At 55.9% G+C, this 17,720-nt stretch overlaps 1 protein-coding gene across 1 annotated transcript; it reads left to right on the forward strand.

The window, feature by feature from the left end:
• ACOT11 (acyl-CoA thioesterase 11) lies at positions 1-17,300 on the forward strand. Its single transcript, XM_059478689.1, has 17 exons — positions 1-117; positions 4,015-4,090; positions 5,455-5,653; positions 7,284-7,353; positions 10,669-10,729; positions 10,931-11,032; positions 11,282-11,417; positions 11,990-12,146; positions 12,540-12,659; positions 12,747-12,891; positions 13,811-13,866; positions 13,995-14,061; positions 14,146-14,229; positions 14,316-14,449; positions 16,451-16,582; positions 16,654-16,780; positions 16,860-17,300. The coding sequence occupies exons 1-17, from the start codon at positions 95-97 to the stop codon at positions 17,013-17,015; spliced, it is 1,845 nt and encodes a 614-aa protein (XP_059334672.1). The 5' UTR covers positions 1-94; the 3' UTR covers positions 17,016-17,300.
• Positions 17,301-17,720: the final 420 nt, after the last annotated feature.

Consider the following 17,720-nt stretch of genomic DNA (forward strand, 5'->3'; position numbering starts at 1 on the left):
CAGGGCGCCGCGCCAGCCCGGCCTCGACGCCCGCGCCCGCAGGTGTCCGGACGCTTCTCCTCCGAGCCAGCCGTGGCACCGACACCTCCCGCAAATGCTCAGCTTCTTCTGGCTGAGGTGAGCCCTGCGGGGAGCTGGGCACCGTGGGGATCGGCGGGGAGCGCGGGGGATGGGGGAGCGCAGCTGCTGGAGAGAGTTCTTCATTCCCGGCTTGTCCTGGCACGCATCGGCGCCGGGCGGCTCTTCCGGGGGAAGGATGTGGGGTGAAAGCCCCTGGTGACCCCCTGCTCACCCGGGTGGTGTTTTCCTGCCTTTGGGGTTGGCAGCGAGCCGTGCTGCTGCTCCGTCGTGGTGGGCACTGACGGCTTGTCCATGGGGACGTGGCATCCTCGGGCTGCAGTGGGGACAGCGGGAGAGAACTGGGGACACCAAACCCCGCCCAGGGTTTGGCAGGAGCAGTGCTGCGGCCTTTGGCTTGAATCAGCTTCTTTTCACTTAAAGTAGGGGCAGATATTTGGGAAGCATGGGCACAGGGCTGCTGGGAATGGTGGCGGTGTGGGGAGGGCAGAGGGACGTGCTGGGGCTGGTGGGTGGCACTGGATGTGGTCGCCACCCCAGCAGCCTCAAATGAGGTGGTCTTGGCCACGGCGGGGACCACCACATCCCCATGGTGTTCACCTGGGCGTTTCCTACTCCAGTGCTCTCAGCCGTGGTGACCCCCATTGCGGAGACCACACAGTGAAGACCACCAGGGTGTGGACCTTTGCAGCAGCCTGGTCTCCACTGTGGTGGTTCCCAGCTGTGGTGCTCTGAACGTGGTGGTGTTGATGTTGTGGCAGCTCCTCCCTGGGAACGCCGTGGGTGGCAGGGCAAAGCTGCCCGGGCTGGGCGGCGCTCTTGGGTGTCCCCATGGGTGTGAATGTTGGCCCTGGAGGTGTGTGCAGGTGCTCTGGGGTGGCATATGGCTCTGTTCACCCCCTGCACATGAACCAGACCTTTGTCCCTTTGTCCCCTGGGACACTCCCTGGGGGACTTCGGCCCTGTGCCGGCAAACCAGCGCCAGCCTTCGTGGGAGCCTCATGGGAGCTGCAAAGAGCACTCGGGCAGGGGTATGGATGGGGCTGTGGGCATGGCTGGGCTGGGGGGGCTGCACCCTGCGCTGGGGAGGGCTGGGAGGGTGCTGGAGGTGTCCCTGCTCACACTGAGCGATGCTTTCCCATGGGTGATGGCTGGAAAACCATCAGCCCCTGGTAAGAGGAGTCATCCTGTGTCCCACTCTTGCCTTTGACCCTCGGTTTGCACTTTCCTGGCCCCGTGCCTTGCTTTGCTCCATGTACTCTAAGGAAACATGATGTGTGGTACCAAAAATACCCATTGCAGTGTGTGTTGGCCTTTCTTCTGGGCTGGCCACCCTCCTGCACCACACTGCAGGGAGCTGCTGTATTTCCTCACTGTGCTGTGACCTGGCAGTTCAGTGCCTCTTGTCCCATCCTGAGCAGCAGCTCTCATGCTGGGGACCCTGCTCCATCCTGGTGGGCATGGGATGATGGGCTGGGCTGTGCTGGGCATCTCCAATGCTGCTGGCATTGTCACTGCTGGCAGGCCGGGTCTCGGGGGATGGACAGCCCTCACTGCCCTATGGAGATGGCAGAATTTCCCAAAGTAGGTCAGGGTAATTTTTTAACGCGTGCAGATTTGCTTGTTACCATGGATATTGCTCAATTATACACCAATAATCCGCCATGAGAACTTCGTTGTCGCCGCTTTCTTCCCCACCATCTCCCCCCTTTTTTTTTTTTTAAATACTTCCAGGGAGGGGTCAGGTTAAACCAAGGGGCTGGAGTGGGGATAGGAGACAGAGCCAGGTGAGGGAAAATGGGGGTTAGGTATCTGAGAGGTGGCAGTGGATGGTGAGAGAGCTCTGAGGGCAGCTGAGGGTGGTCTTGCTCTGCCCAGACCCCTCCCAAAGCCCAGCACTTGGGATCCCCATTTTCACCCTTGTCTCTCCCTCTCTTTCACTGCCTTGGGGGTGGCTGAAGCAAACCCTGCTGTCAGTGGGCTCAAGGATTTAGGGGAAGAGCTGTTCTCCTGCATCTCTGCCCAGCACCATCCCAGGGAGCTGTGGCACCCACGAGGGTTTGCAGTGGAGGTTTGTGCACAGTGGTGATTTCTGAAGAGGCCAGCACTGAATTTCACAGCAGAAACATTCCCTGGAGCTTGTGGGTGTTTGGGTGCTGTTGGACACCCCTCTGCCAGGGTGTAGGAGAGGTGTGGGGTCCCTCTCCTCAGTATTTGCAGGGTTGTTGGTGTGTTTGTTTTCCTCTCTTGTTTGCTCTGTGGGCTCCTTACGCCTTCAGCAGCGCAGGAAGTGAGCGTGGCAGGAGGCAAGAAAAATATTCTGCTGGAAGGGATATTTTTTTCCTCTAATGCAAACTTTTTGGGTTTTTTTTTTGGGTAGAAGTGGGTCACTCAAGGGGTGACAGAGTAAGAGCATCATCGCCTGGGTACTGCATCCCGTTGCCATGGTGACCCGAGGGCTGCATCAGTCAACAGCTTTAAAAATGTGACAGTTGAGTGAGGCTGAAGATTTTAATGAGGACAGACACTGGCTGGCTTGGTTTCCATAACAAATACTCCACAAATGCCCACCAGCTGGGTGGCTCTGGGTCTCGGGGCGCTCCCCTTCCCCGGGCTGGGGCTGCCTGGCCAGCAGCAGGGGGATGATGCAAAGCAGACAGCTCTGAGTGTTTGTGCCCCTCCTGCTAACGCAACCCAGGGACAAGGTGACACCACTGCCGAGGCAGCAGCAGGTTTGGGTTTCCAAGGAATGTCCCTCTGGAGCTGCTGGCTGGGGCTGTGGGTGTAACAGGACCACCCCCAGCCGCTGCCACCGCCCTGTGCCTGCATTGGGCAGCAAACCCATCCTGTTAAACAGGACAGTAACTCTTGCAGCGGGCCCTGCAAGGGCGGGTGAGCCATCAGGAAGCTCCCAAACCTCAATAACAAGGCTGGACAGGTCATGGGGCTAGGGAAAAGGTCATGGGGCTGGGGAAAGCAAAGCCCAGTGCTGCTGGGGCAGGGGTGGGAGGCTGCAAGAGGCTCCTGTTTGTGTCTTGTTTTGTACTGACCACACTGGGTGTACTCTGTGGGATGCCCCAGCTCCTGATGGCATAGGAGGCAAATCTACACCTTCCACTTTTTTAACCCTGTGCCAAAATTCCCAATCCATTGGGAAAAGAGCTGCTACTTCCAGCAGCCTGGTTTTAACAGCATGGGAGAGGGATGTGTGCTGGGAAGCTGGGGGTATGCCAAGGGCCTGGCACTGTTGTGTCTAAAAGCAAACTGTAAATATGAAGCCTCTTCCACTTCTTTTTTTTTTTTTTTTTTTTGCTGCAGCTCCCACACTGCCTTTCCTTGCAATGCCACCACAATGTCCAGCTTGGACACAGCCACCCTGCATGTGGCCCTGGAGCCTGCAGGCACCCAAGGACACAGGATGCCCTTGTGGAATGCCAGGGCTTGGCAGGCAGAGGGACTGGAGCAGCACTGCTGGAGCCGGGTGCTTCCTATTTGCTGCCCCCAGTACCACCCATGGCAGCCTCAGCCCTGCCTGCTGCCAAAAATACGCTCCTGGCTGTCTTGTGACTGCAGCAGAGTCCCTGCTCCGGCCAGGGGAGCTTCAAGGCACAGCCCTGTGTCACATGGAGCAACACTGGCGCAGCATCGCTGGCTGAGGGGCTGGCCACAACCCTGCAATGTGTGCTTGGTCCAGCTCCCCGAAATAGCTGGGGCTCTTTCATCTGGGCTGGTGACCCCCGTGGAATGGCAGGCACCTGCCCCAGCTCTGCCCTTCTCCCTGTCAGCTCTGATGGGTGTTGGTGAGGGGTCAGCGGTGTGGGAGGGATGTCAGGATGTGGGGACAGGCTGTGACAACCCGCCACACACTCTGCTGGGACACAGCCACCCCGTCTCTGCCCATCCCGCCGTAACCACAGCCACTCTGCTCCTTTCCAGGTGTCTCTTAAAAATGGTCAAGGGGAATGTTATAGTCCCTGAAGACATCTTGAGCTTCTGTTGCAATGGCCTCCAGGTACCCTCCATGCCGTGCAGCTAACCCATGGCTCCCGTTGTGCCACCAGCTACTAACCCAGGCCGTGCCAGGGGATGCCAGGCCTGGCTGCACCCTCTCCCAGCACATTCCCACAGCCAGCAGCTCCTTCCCTGAGACTCAGAGCTGTCACACTCTGGGAGAATGACCGGCGGGATGCTGGGCCAGGCTGTCTGCTCACGCTGCAGCAGGCGGCTTTGGAGCTCTTTGCATTGCTGGCTCGTCCCCCAGAGCCTGCTGCCTTCCCAAAATAGCTCTGTGCTGCTCGAGGAGGCGCTTCTGCTGCTGGGAAGCAGCCCGGGAGGTTCACACAGGGGTGTGGAGGCTTCTGGAGGGGCTCTGGTGGGTCTCAGTGTGGGATGGGGGATCCCACCCTTGCCATGGGCTCGCTGTGTCCCTGCCCAGGCAGGGTTTGTGCCGTTCCCGTTCCCGGGATGTCGTGTACCAGTAGCTATGGAAACAGAGGTTAGACCCGCTGGAGGAAAATGCTATTCTGAGAGGCAGCGAGCTCAGGGTAGTCGGGAAAGCTTCGTTTTCAGCATGAACCCATCTCTAAAGAATCTGGGTGAAGCAAAGGGCAGGGGAGCTGCTGCTGCAGCGGGACTCCTGCAACAAGTGCTGGGAGCAGGAGCTGCAGCGGGAGCAGAAAGCGGAAGGAAGGGCTCTGACGAAGCCCAGACAGCTCCTCGTGTCTGCTCAGTTACTCACCAGGCTAACTGAGTTCACCCCTTGTGTAACACGGCTCGCTTGACATCTCCCATCAGCTGTTTTCCCTGCCAGCACCACCCCAGCCTCCTCTCTCTGCCACCCTGCTGCTCTGTGCCCTGCAAATGGACAAGGAACATGTTTCACTGCCCTAAAAACCCCAAACTGAGGATGCTCCTCCTCTGCTGCTTGTGCCACATGGCTTCCAGTCCTTCCTTTGGTGCAGGGGGGTGTTGGTGGAAGGTGTGCAGCACTGTCCAGCCCCAGGAGAGAAAACCCATCCTGTGCTGTAGCACCCTAAAAATGAAGCTGTCAAGGAGAAAAATCCCTTCCGAGAGGAGTGATTAACTTTGGGAGGGTTTTTTCGTGGTTTTTGGGAGGGAGCAGTGGGGTTGGGTGATAAATGGCCTGAAAACCTGGAATAATCCTCTATGGAAATTTTTTTTAGAGGGATCTTTTCCTTTCAGCTGCCGGCACCTTGTCTTTGGCAAGGGCTGGGTGGGTTTGGTGGTGTGCAGGGCTGTGCAGGGCTGTGCAGGGCTGGGGTTCTCCCAGCTCTGTGTGGGGAATGCATTCACAGGTTCCTTCAGGGGATTTGCTTCCCCTTGGGGTAAAATGCAGCTTTTTTTTGTGCCCCACAGGGCTCGACCTCTGCACCCCGTGCCCGGGAGCCAGGGGAGCAGGAGGAGGCACGGGGGGCCATGGCGAGCCCCCCGGCTGCCCACAACCCCACCGAGGTGCAGATGAGCCAGCTGGTGCAACCCTGCCACACCAACCACCGCGGGGAGCTCAGCACCGGCCAGCTGCTCAAGTGGATCGACACGGCCGCCTGCCTCTCTGGTAAGCCATGCTCTTCCTCTGGTGATCCATCCTCTACCCATGGTAAGCCATCCTCTTCCTCCTGTAAGCCATCCTCTCCTCTAGTAAGCCATCCTCTCCCTTTGGTAAGCCATCCACTCCTCTGGTAAGCCCTCCTCTACCTCCTGTAAACCATCCTCTCCCTCCTGTAAGCCATCCTCTCCCTTTGGTAAGCCATCCTCTCCCTTTGGTAAGCCATCCTCTCCTCTGGTAAGCCCTCCTCTACCTCCTGTAAGCCATCCTCTCCCCCCACTAAGCCATCCTCTCCCTCTGGAGCCATCCTCTCCCTCCTGTAAGCCATCCTCTCCCTCTGGAGCCATCCTCTCCCCTGGTAAGCCATCCTCTCCCTCCTGTAAGCCATCCTCTCCCTTTGGTAAGCCATCCTCTCCCTCCTGTAAGCCACCCTGTCCCTCTGGAGCCCTCGTGCTGCTGGCTGCCAGGGAAGGCAGCAGGCAGCATGCACAGGAGCAGCTCATCCCTGGCAGCCCAGCACGGTGTGTGCCTCGCAGTGACGCCAGCTGGGGACCCACGTCATGGCGTTCTGCTGAGTAATTAGAGAGCAAAGAGGAGCAGGACAAGGAGGGGAGGAGACGTGCACTGCAGCATGCCTGCTGGCTTGGGGACAGATCAAAATCCTTCCTCTGTAGGGCTGCCCTTTTCCTTGCCTGCTGTGCAGGGCATGGGGAGGGCAGGCTGGGGGCAGCTGAGCAGCAGCCACAGTGGGCTGAGCTCCTCCACTCAGCAGGAAGCAATGGGGCTCACCAGCTTAGCCAAGCACGGGGAGGGTATGACAGGGGAATGGGTGCAGTTCTGCATTTGGATGGGGTTCCCAGAGCGGTTTTGCAGTCTGAGGTTCCTGGAGTCCCGAGGGAAAAGCTGCACACCAGCAGAGCAGCTTTGAAGTATTTGCTGTGTACGGGGAGATGGAATCAGCTGCTGGTGCATCTCCACAGCTGCAAGCTCATGGAAGGAAGGCAAACACCAGCACACCCTCCAAAGCTTCAAACATCTGCAAACCCACGCTGCTGTGGGTGGAGAAACCCCAAATCCCACTCTGGTTTGGGATTCAATGGGCTTCAGCAGGGAAAGGGACACTGGCTGGGTGTCACCAGTGTCACCAGCCTGGGACTGTGACAGTGTTCACAGGGGTCTGAGGATGAGGGAAGAGACAAGGATCTGACTCCATGTTTCAGAAGGCTTAATTTATTATTTTATGATATATATTATATTAAAAGTATACTAAAAGAGTAGAAGAAAGGATTTCATCAGAAGGTTAGCTAATAGAATATTAGCTATTAGAATAGAAAAAGAAAGAATGATAACAAAGGTTTGTGGCTCAGACAGAGGGTCCGAGCCAGCTGACTGTGACTGGCCATTAATTAGAAACAACCACATGAGACCAATCACAGATGCACCTGTTGCATTCCACAGCAGCAGATAATCATTGTTTACATTTTGTTCATGAGGCCTCCCAGCTCCTCAGGAGGAAAAATCCTACGGAAAGGATTTTCCATAAAAGATGTCTGTGACGTGGGGCAGAGGATCCCTCGTGCCCCACACACCCTCAGCACGCTGCTGCAGGTTGCTGACGCAGTTTGTTTTTCCTTTCCAGCCGAGAGACACGCCGGCTGCCCGTGCGTCACGGCTTCCATGGACGACATCTATTTTGAGCACACCATTAGGTAAATTCCCAGGCAAACACTGGGGTTCCCCCTCTGCCCTCTGCAATGTGGGCAGGGGCTGGAGCTGGGAGCAGCGTGCCCAGAGGAGGAGGAGAGGCGCAGGGGCAGTGCCAGGCTGGCAGGGCAGCCAGGGATGAGGCTGCAGGGCTGCTGTCTGCTCTGATTTATCCGCTGTCTGCTCGCCTGGGGAGCTCCAGCCGCACTGGCTTCCCGGTATTTCCCCCAGCGCCAGCTCCTCCCTGGCTTTGTTCAGGAAGCAGCTCTGATTTAGTGCTCTGGAAAGCTGGAATCCTGCAGGCCGTGCCTCTGGAGCGGCTGTGTGGGTGGCAGAGGCACAGAGGGGCTCACCCACCCAGCCCACAGTGCTCCCGGCTTTGTGGGATGTGCCAGGCTGGGCAGTGCCCGCTCAAAATTCCATCCCAGGCTGGTCCTGGCACCCCCTGGGTGCTGCCCCACAGAGCTGCCCCCTCTGATTCATGCAGCCCTTGGGATGTGGTGTTTCAGGGGACAGTGTTTCTCCTGGGCTGAGGGGACAAAAACCCTCCCAGGGTTCCATCCTCATCCTCCATGGGCTCCCAGCACTGTGATCATTCCCACCCAGCATTCCCAAAGCAGTCTCCTCCTTTTGTACCCCCAGCAAGCCCAGGTACTGCCACCCACCTTTACTGGTCTCTCAGAGCACCCACACCCCCTGTGTTTGTCTGTTCCCACCTGGGTGCCATTCCATGGGGCTCCCTGGGGGTTTGCCATGCAGTATAGGATCCATGCAATATAGGATCCATGCAGTATAGGATCCGTGCAATATAGGATCCGTGCAATATAGGATCCGTGCAATATGGGATCCGTGCAATATAGGATCCATGAAATAGAGGATCCATGCAATATAGGATCCTTGCAATATAGAATCCATGCAATATGGGACCCATGCAATATAGGATCCGTGCAGTATAGGATCCATTCAGTATAGGATCCATGCAGTATAGGATCCGTGCAATATAGGATCCGTGCAATATAGGATCCTTGCAATTAGGATCCATGAAATATAGGATCCATACAGTATAGGATCCATGCAGTATGGGATCCATGCAGTATAGGATCTGTGCAATATGGGATCCATGCAATATAGGATCCATGCAGTATAGGATCCATGCAGTATAGGATCCATGCAATATGGGATCCGTGCAATGTAGGATCCATGCAATGTAGGATCCATGCAATGTAGGATCCGTGCAGTATAGGATCCATGCAGTATGGGATCCATGCAGTATGGGATCCATGCAGTATAGGATCCGTGCAATATGGGATCCATTCAATATAGGATCTGTGCAATATAGGATCCATGCTGCCCAGCAGTTCCTGCCTTGCCATATGGGATCCATGCAGTTCAGGATCCATCCAGTTCAGGATCCATACTGCCCAGCCACTCCCTGCTGTGCAGGCACCAGTGTGGGTACCCAGGGCTGGCACTGGGGTCCCTGGCTGTCAGCTGGTTTGTTTGGCACTGAGAGGTCTGACTCAGTCCTGGGTTTTACTGTCATTCCCAGGAAATGCTGAACTCACACTTTTGTCCTCCCACATGAGGTGCCCGTTTCCCTGGGGCCCAGCTCCTTGAGAAATCCACAGTGTGGGGATGTGGTGCAGCAGGAGGTGGCACCCCTGGGGTTGATACCCTGCTCCTGGGGCAACTTTTCCCCATGGGTTTCAGGAGCAGGGAAGAACAGCCCCAAGGCCACTCCACAGCACCACATCAAGCCCTGCAAAGCATTTGTCCCTCCTCAGGGGTGAGCTGGGCACTGCTCCAAGGGGGCAGGGAATTTGTGCTGCTCCTGGCTCGGATCCCACTTGCTGTGGTCCAGCTCAAGGCTCCGAGCAAGGGGCCTGGCAGGGATTTCCTGCAGAGCTGTTGGGAGGTGGAGGAGTTTTGTGTCAGATCTCCTTGCTGGCTGTTTGTGCCTTCTGCTGCCCTTGTGCTGTGGGGGAGAGGCAGGGAGGAGACCCCAAATTATCACTGGCTTAAAGCTCACTGGCTGGGCAGCAGATTGTCCCCGTCCCTGTGCCCTTCTGTGTGGAAGTGCAGCCTCTGGGGAGGATCACATGTGCCCTTGAGTTGGGCTTCGTGTGGCATTTATGGCCTCTACTGTTTGATAAGCCCAGAGAAGATAAAGCACTTTTAGGGCTATAAATAGACCTGCCTGCCTGGCCCCTTGCCCTTGCATGCCCCTCACCACAAACCCACCCAGAGCATCCATCTGGCTGCTTCCATGGCCTCTAACGCTGTCCCCACGTTTGGTGTCTCTCTTTGCCCCAGCCAGCCGTCTGCCAGCCCTGCTGGGCAGCGGGACGGGAGGAGCGCGCTCGGGTACGGACGTGTTTGGCCCTAGAGCAGCCAGCCTGGCACAGTGCTGCCGTGAGTTGGGAGCCCTAACCCCACTGACCAGGCATGGCATGTCAACAGGGGCTGCTCACCTAACCCTGCTAACCCTCTGGCGTGCCAGGGTCCGCGCTGGGGGACGGCCAGAGGCACCAGCTCCTGCCACTCCTGCTCCAGCCAGAGCCAGCGTGCAGAGTGTGACACTCACAGAGCTCATCTGGAGCCTGAAGGCATGTGTGAAGGCACAGGGTTTGGAGAAGTGGTGGTTACAGGGTTTATTTTTCCACTGAGTTTCCTAGTACTGGCCTCTTTTGGGGAATGAGGAATATTCCTGATTTAAACATGTTATTTGGTGCAGACTGCTGTCGGCATCACTAAAAAATTGAATTTGCTCATTCCATGGGTGCCAGTCTGGAGTGGCTCAGGCTGCAGGGTCTGTGTGTGTCCTCTGAAGCCTGCTGAAGGCACAGAGGAGAGCAGCTGCCAGCAGATGTTCCATTTCAGAGATGGTGCAAAATGCCCCTGGCCGGCCCTGCCTCCTGCCACCTCCCATTATCCCACGGTGTCCATTGCTTGTGGGGAGGCCCCGTGGCTGGTCCTGTGTGCAGGACAGTGGATGCAAGGCTGGAGAAGCCGTTTGCTCTGGCAGGAACATGCATGCCCACGTGGGCAGGGGTGCCAAGCGAGCCTCGGGCACCTCTGCCCCCCCAGGTGTCACCCCAGACCTGGGTCCCACTTGCACACAGCTGCTCAGGGCTCACATCTCACTGCTCTCAGGGGTGGCTGTCCCCGTGTCCTGCTGGCCACCTGGCATGTCCCACAGTCCCAGGGAGCCTCACCACAGCGGGCAGTGAGCTGGAATGCCGTGGCACCTCAGAGGGAGATGCTGGGTTGCTGCTGTCCCTCAATAACCCCAGACCCTTTCTCCTCTTCCTGTTTTTCAGCGTCGGGCAAGTTGTCAACATCAAAGCCAAAGTGAACCGAGCCTTTAACTCCAGCATGGAGGTTGGTGTGTGCCTCTACCCCTGTCCCCCTTGCTGTGTGCCCGTCCCCACCAGCCATGTGGCCAAATCCCCAAATCCTCCCACAATTCCCATCTTCAATCCCATGTGTACATCATTTATGGCTGGCTCTGGCTCTCTCATGGTGGGATGTGGGTTCCTGGTGAGCAGAGCCAGCTCTCAGGGGTGCTGTGCCCTCTCCCAGGTGGGCATCCAGGTGAGCTATGAGGACCTGTGCAGCGGGAAGCACTGCAGCATCTGCAAGGCGTACGCCACCTTCGTGGCACAGGGCCCCATGGGCAGCAAGGTGAGCAGTGGCTGCTGGTGGGGGCACTCTGTAGCCTGCCTTACACACTGGCAGTGAGGAAATGGCCTCTCTGAGGCTGGGCTGGGTCAGCTTTCCATCATGGCTGTTTCTTCATGGGTCAGTGATGCTCTGTCCTGTGCTTGGGGGATACATGGTGGGTGGCTCTGGGCCTTGCCTTGGGCATGGAGGGCACCTGCTCTCTGCTGCTCATCCCCCAGCAGAGCTGCACCCTGTCCCATCCCTCTGCAGGTGCGGCTGGAGCCTGTGATCCCACAGACAGAGGAGGAGAAGATCGAGTACAGCATCGCCGCCGAGCGCCGCCGCATGCGCCTGGTGCACAAGGACACCCTCAAGGACCTGCTCACCAGCAGCCCCCAGGAAACTGGTACCGTGCCCTGTTTGCTTCCAAAATAGCCCTGATGCCCACTGGTGACATCCCACTCCTCAGCAGGGTGCTGGGGTGATCACCACGTGGAGGTTTGGGAATGCCCTGGCCATGGTGGGATCAGCCCCACCACCCCAGACTGCCAGGCCTGGAGGTTTGGGGGGGTGATGGAGTGGGAGAGCAGCTGTGGGGAGAGGGACAAGTGTCACTATAGGACATACAGCACAATGTGGACTTGCTGCTCTTTCCAAGGAAAAAAAGGAACTTTTTATTTTCTGACTCCAACATTTACAGATTTCCAAAAGTGACAGTGGATTGGAGGGTGAAAGTGCCACCTCTCCAATGACACTGGACAAACCAACAGTCCATCAAATTTATCCTCCATAAAAGAATGCAAAACCAATAAGTTATTTACATAAAGTGTTTACAAGAAAGTTCATTACAAGAATGTCAACATCAGAAGGCTTAGAAAAACTTAAAAAATCAGGGTGACAGACAGGGGTTGGTGGGGTGCTGGGAGAGGGGTCCCAGTGGCCGTACAGGACACTGAACCCTGCTGTCCCCCGTGGCAGAGCTGGAGACGCGGGACGGCAGTGGGGCGGTGCCGGCGGAAAGGACGCGCGTGGAGAGCGTGGAGCTGGTGCTGCCTCCCCACGCCAACCACCAGGGCAACACCTTCGGGGGGCAGATCATGGCCTGGATGGAGAACGTGGCCACCATCGCAGCCAGGTGACCTGACAAGGGGGCCAGGGGGACCCAAAATAGATGTTTGCTCCAGCAAAGTGCAGCCATTAACCCAGATGGAGCCAGGACAGGGAGGGGACACCAGCGGCTGGGTCTGGCCACAGGTGGACTGTAGGGATGGTGCCCAGCAACCTTTGCTCTCTAATTGTCAACCTTGGGTGGCACTGCACAGGGAGTCCCACAGGTGCTGAGGAACCCCAGGGAAAGGTTCACACTCACTGCAGTTCACACTCATTGCAGTTCGTACTCATTGTTCCTTCTCACGCCTGGCTTTGGGATCCAGGGGTGACATTTTTTGGGGTCTCCTTGTCTCTGGCTGGGTTGGGGAAGGTGCCGTGGCATGGGGCCATGGCTGGGGGGTGACACCTGTCCCCACAGCCGTCTGTGCCATAGCTACCCCACGCTGAGGGCCATCGAGATGTTCCACTTTCGGGGCCCGTCGCAAGTTGGGGACCGCCTGGTGCTCAAAGCCATCGTCAACAACGCCTTCAAGAACAGGTGGGTGCCGGTGGTGGGGGTGCCCTTCCCGCCCTCCCCGTGGCCCTCCGCTCCCTCTGCTCCCTCATTCCCATTTCTTTCTGGCAGCATGGAGGTGGGGGTGAGCGCCGAGGCCTACGGGCAGGAGATGTCTGTGAGCCGCCGGCACATCAACAGCGCCTTCATGACCTTCGTGGTGCTGGACCAGCAGGGCCAGCCCCGCACGCTGCCCATGGTGGCACCCGAGCCGGGGGTAAGCACGGCAGGGATGGCTTCTCCCCAGCCTGGTGGCACAGGGAAATATCCCACTCAGCCCCCGAGGGCTCTCGGATTCGCGGGAAAACAAATGGAGTTTTGTGGTGGTGGGAATGGAATTGCTCAATAGCAAGTGGATTGAGTTGATTGCTGGGTGTAACTGATAAAATAAACCACTTGCCTGAGCAGAGAGGGAGGTGTGTTAGCCATGCAAGGCTTAGCAGAGTATTGCCTGCAAATTCCAGCTCATCTTTTCTATAATTTTGGGGAAGGAATGTTGAGGTGGTTTTGTACCTTTCAAAGCATCCTAATCCATAATTTGCTGGGATCCAAATATTTAGGGAAATCTGTCACATGAGCACAGTGGCAAAGCAAACACTCCTGCATCTCAGCTTCTCCTGGGCTGTTCCTTGTCCAGCTCCCTGAGTTTTTGATGCCTTAAAACTAGGATCTCTCACTGTGATGGAGATCATCTCATGGCCAAAGTTGGCCCCCCTGAAACCTCCTCTCACCCTCTTTAAAACACCACACTAGCACTTTCTTCAAAATAAGCTGCTTTTTTTGGCTTTCTTTTTCCCCAGGAGAGAACATTTGCAGGTGCTAGGGCACACAGTTTTTTTTCAGAGGCATTGTTCAGGTTTGCAGCCACAACAAGTGTTTTCCCTTATGTGCCAGTGCCCGTCACTTGATCAGAGCGTGGTGACAATGCTGAAATAAATCACAATTAATCACTGACCATCAGTGCAGTGTGGCCAGAGTGGCAGCTGTCAAGCAAGAGGGCTTCACTTGCCAGCCCTTCCCTGCTGAGTGTTTTTCCCACTCCCAAAAGGGCATGGGGTTTTTTTGTTTTTTTGTTTTTTTGGTTTTTTTTAATCCTCCTTTTCCTATTAACTTAATTGCCTTTTCCCATTTATCAGGATGGAGAGAGGAGGTACAGAGAAGCCAGTGCTAGGAAAAAAATTCGGCTGGACCGGTGAGCAGCAAAACGAGTGGGATGTGCGGCTGGAGGAAGGAGGAAAGGGGGGGCTCAGCACTGGGGGGCAGGGACAGTCTGGGGGTGCTTTGTGTCCCCTCACAAGGGAAGCTGTTCCTTTGCTGCAGAAAATACGTCGTCTCCTGCAAGCAGACCGAGGTGCCGCTCTCCGTGCCCTGGGACCAAAGCAACAAGGTAGGATGATCCCTGTGGAAGCTGCTGCCTACTGCTCCTCCTCCTGCTCCCCCTCGTGCCCCTGACGTGCTGCCCCTGCCCCAGGTTTATCTGAGCTACAACAACGTCTCTGCGCTGAAGATGCTCGTGGCCAAAGCGAACTGGGCGCTCGCCAGAGAGAAGGAAAAGGTGCTAAACCCTGTCCCCTCTCCCTGGGCCCCAAAGCAGGGCAATCCCAGTAGGAACAAGTCCCAGCTGTGCCCTGTGCTCCCCAGGTGCGGATGTACACGCTGGAGGAGGACAAGTTCCTGTCCTTCCGCATCGAGATGTCCGTGTGCATCCCGGCCAGCCGAGCCTTCTCCCTGCTCTCCAACCTGCGGCGCCGGCACGAGTGGGACAGCCACTACGTGTGAGTGCTGCAGCCTCCCCAAAAACACACCCCTGTTGGAGCTTAGGTGTTAATTGCAGCCCCAAGATGTCTCTGTTTCGGCCCGTGCATCCAAAGAACGAGTCAGATCTCTTCAGTTTTGGTCTTGAAGTTGTTTATTAATTCTTACCTATAAAATTTTCTTTCTGCCCAGCCAAGATCTGCTCAGCCAGGCAGCCACAGGCACTCTGACCGTCCTCAGGGCGGTGTTGTCTTTTTATACTACAAACTATGTATAACATATTTACACTTAATTCCCAATACCTATCACCTATGTTAGACAGTGCACTTCTACTCTAGACCAATCCCAAAGTGCCAACATCACTGCAGAAAATGGAGACCAAGAAGAAGAAAAAGAAAGGCTGGACATGCCCAAGTTCCTCCATCTTGTCCCCAAAACCTCCAAACCAAAAATCCTAAAATCTACATTTTCACCCTGTGATAATTTTATTATTATACTATTTAAACTTCTGTGACTTTCAGATCCTCATACAAAGTTGGTAACTTGCTCCAGGGGTCATAATCAAATCCCCAGGTGTTCTGGGCTGCGTGCCGGGGTCTCCGAGCCCCCCGGGGGGGTCCTTGGCAAGTCTGGACACCCAGAGGGATGTACTGAGTTCTGACACACCCCAGGCTTAAGCCTTGTGGTTGAGCATCCCTTTGGGCTTTCCTGACAGACAGTGTGTTGCCTTGTGTCTCGATTTGGAAAGACAGGTGTCTGCTAAGGAAGGCAGGAGCCTCCTATGAAATGGAGAGTGTAAACCCTCCCCACCCCTCTGAATTGCTGTAAATTTAAAATTAAGGAGCTCTCAGGCAAAAAATACGGGAGCAGGGAATAACAGGTCTTTAATAGGGAAGAAAAGATAAAATAAACAATGCAGTACACTAGAACAACACTGACAGAGTCAGAACCCAACCTGACACCCTGTGGGTCAAGGTGTTGGCAGCAGTCTGAGGAAGGTGAAGGGAGACGAGCACATCCTACTGATGATCTTTGTCTCGGATTTATTGATCCAGCTTACATACTTTTATAGTAGTGTTAATTAAACTCATACATATTGCAAAAACTGAGCTCATCATTGGTTACAGATTACATGCCAACCCCTCCTTTGTTGCTAATACCTGTGGCTTTCTTGTTGAGGCTAATACTTGTTTTTGCATCCTGCTGTTGACTGTTGTTGACTACATTCAAGGACTCCATGTTTTTCACCGTGTTTTTCTCATTATTTGATCAAGGACGCAGTGTTTTTGTTTTTCTTGTAATCAGAAGGCTGAGAACTTACTGCTTACAGCTGCTTTTTACTGCTTAACCAGCTGTATATGATCATGGCCCTTTTTCCTTCAAGCCACGTCTGCACAAAACTCTCCAACAGCAGTCCAATTGGAAATGTGGCTGCAGCCCTCCTGCAGTGTCAGGGGTGGTTTTGTTGGAGCAGGGATCCTGTAGAGAAGGATGCATTCTTCCTCTGAAGATCCAGTGGAAGAAGAGGCAGCTGCTGTTCCTCTGGGAAAATCAGTGGAGATGCCGTGCTGGTGGTGTTCCAGAATCCCCAGATTATATCTGGGTAGCAATGCTTGGCTCCTCCCTCTGGGCAGAGCATCTCCCAATGGGATGTTGTAGTTCTTATCAGCCATGCACTGACATCAAATAGCTGTTATCAGCAGATGTCCCCTCCCGAGGGAGAAGTGATTGTGGAAGAGATGAGGAAAAACTGCCCACATGACAAAAGACAACTGCCATACAGGTGGTAGTAGAGTACATCTTGCCTTGCAGTCTGGAACACCTTGCTTGCTCCTAGAGACCCCTCACACGGTGTGTCCCTGTCCTGGCTCCATCTGGGCTGATGGCTGTGCTTTGCTGGAGCAAACGTCTGTTTTGGGTCCCCTCAGATATTTTAGGTCTGCTGGTGGGTTGTAACTGTGTAAGGCCCAGATTCAGGGGGGCACAGCAGGGTTTCTGTGATCAGTCCCCTCCCCTTCCAGGAGTGCTGAGCTTGTCCAGAAGGTCGATGACGACGACATGATCTACCACGTGGTGAGCCAGAAGCTCAGGAACGAGAACAAGCCGCAGGACTTCGTCATCCTGGCGTCCCGACGGAAGCCCTGCAGCAAGGGGTGAGTGCCCAGCCCGACCCTGCTCCCTGCCAGGCAGGCTGTGCCAGCTCACCAGGCTGTGTCGTCCCCAGGGACCCCTTCGTGGTGGCCTTTCGCTCAGTGACGCTGCCCACGCACCCCGCCAGGCCCGAGTTCACGCGCGGGGAGACGCTCTGCTCCGGCTTCTGCATCTGGCCGGAGTCACAGGAGATGAGCAAGGTGGGAGATGCTCCCACAGCCCCTGGGGGAGGCTCCTCCCCGCCCTGTGGCCCTGCTGACCTCGCCCTGTGCCCTGCAGGTGGCTTATTACAACCAGGCCATGCCGGGGTACCTGACCTACGTCACCACCAACGTGGCGGGGCTGTCCTCAGACATCTGCTCCACCTTCGAGGCCTGCGAGAAGTTCCTGCTGAAGAACAAGGAGGACCTGATCTCACGGCTGCAGGACTTCTAGAGCCACGGCCCCCTGCTGACAGACGGACGGACAGACAGATGAGGGGACACTTCTGTGGCGGAAGGGAACGTGGCACGGTGGCACCCAGACCCTGCCTCCCTGGGGGCTTTGGTCCCATGGGCTGGGGTGGAGGGGCATTGCTGTACCACCTCATCCCCTGCACTGATGTGTCACACCTCTTCTTCTTTCTTTTTTATTATTTTATTTAGAAATTTTGTAAGCTGATGTACAGGACGTGGTTTTCTAGTTCACTTAACGCTACTTGAATCTTTGTATGATCCAAAATCTTCCCAAGCCAGATTTTTTTTTTTCAGTGGGACATAACTGGTTCCTTTTGAGGCAGCAAAGGGAGAGAGGGGGCAGTGATGTGGGGTGGCTGCTGTGCCCCTCCCTGGTGTAGGGGTGGCTGGTGGAACATCCCACTCTCCCCAGTGCTGCTCCTTTTCCTGGGCAGGGCTGGCAAACAGCCCCTGCTCCTCCTGGGCTGAAATCCCACTCCATCAGCAGCAATAGAAGTGTTTTGGAAGGACAGACATCCCTATCTGGGCTGCAATCCCACCCCATCAGCAGCAATAGGAGTGTTTGAAAGGACAGACATCCCTGTCTGCTCTGGGTGAGTGCCTGCTCCAGGGGTTTGCTGTGTGGTGAGCCTGGAGCAGGGTTCTGCACCCACAGCTCACCTGGGCTCAGGTGGAGCTGGGGAAT

The sequence above is a fragment of the Ammospiza nelsoni genome, chromosome 9, assembly GCF_027579445.1.
Source record: "Ammospiza nelsoni isolate bAmmNel1 chromosome 9, bAmmNel1.pri, whole genome shotgun sequence".
In the NCBI taxonomy this organism is placed as follows: domain Eukaryota; kingdom Metazoa; phylum Chordata; class Aves; order Passeriformes; family Passerellidae; genus Ammospiza; species Ammospiza nelsoni.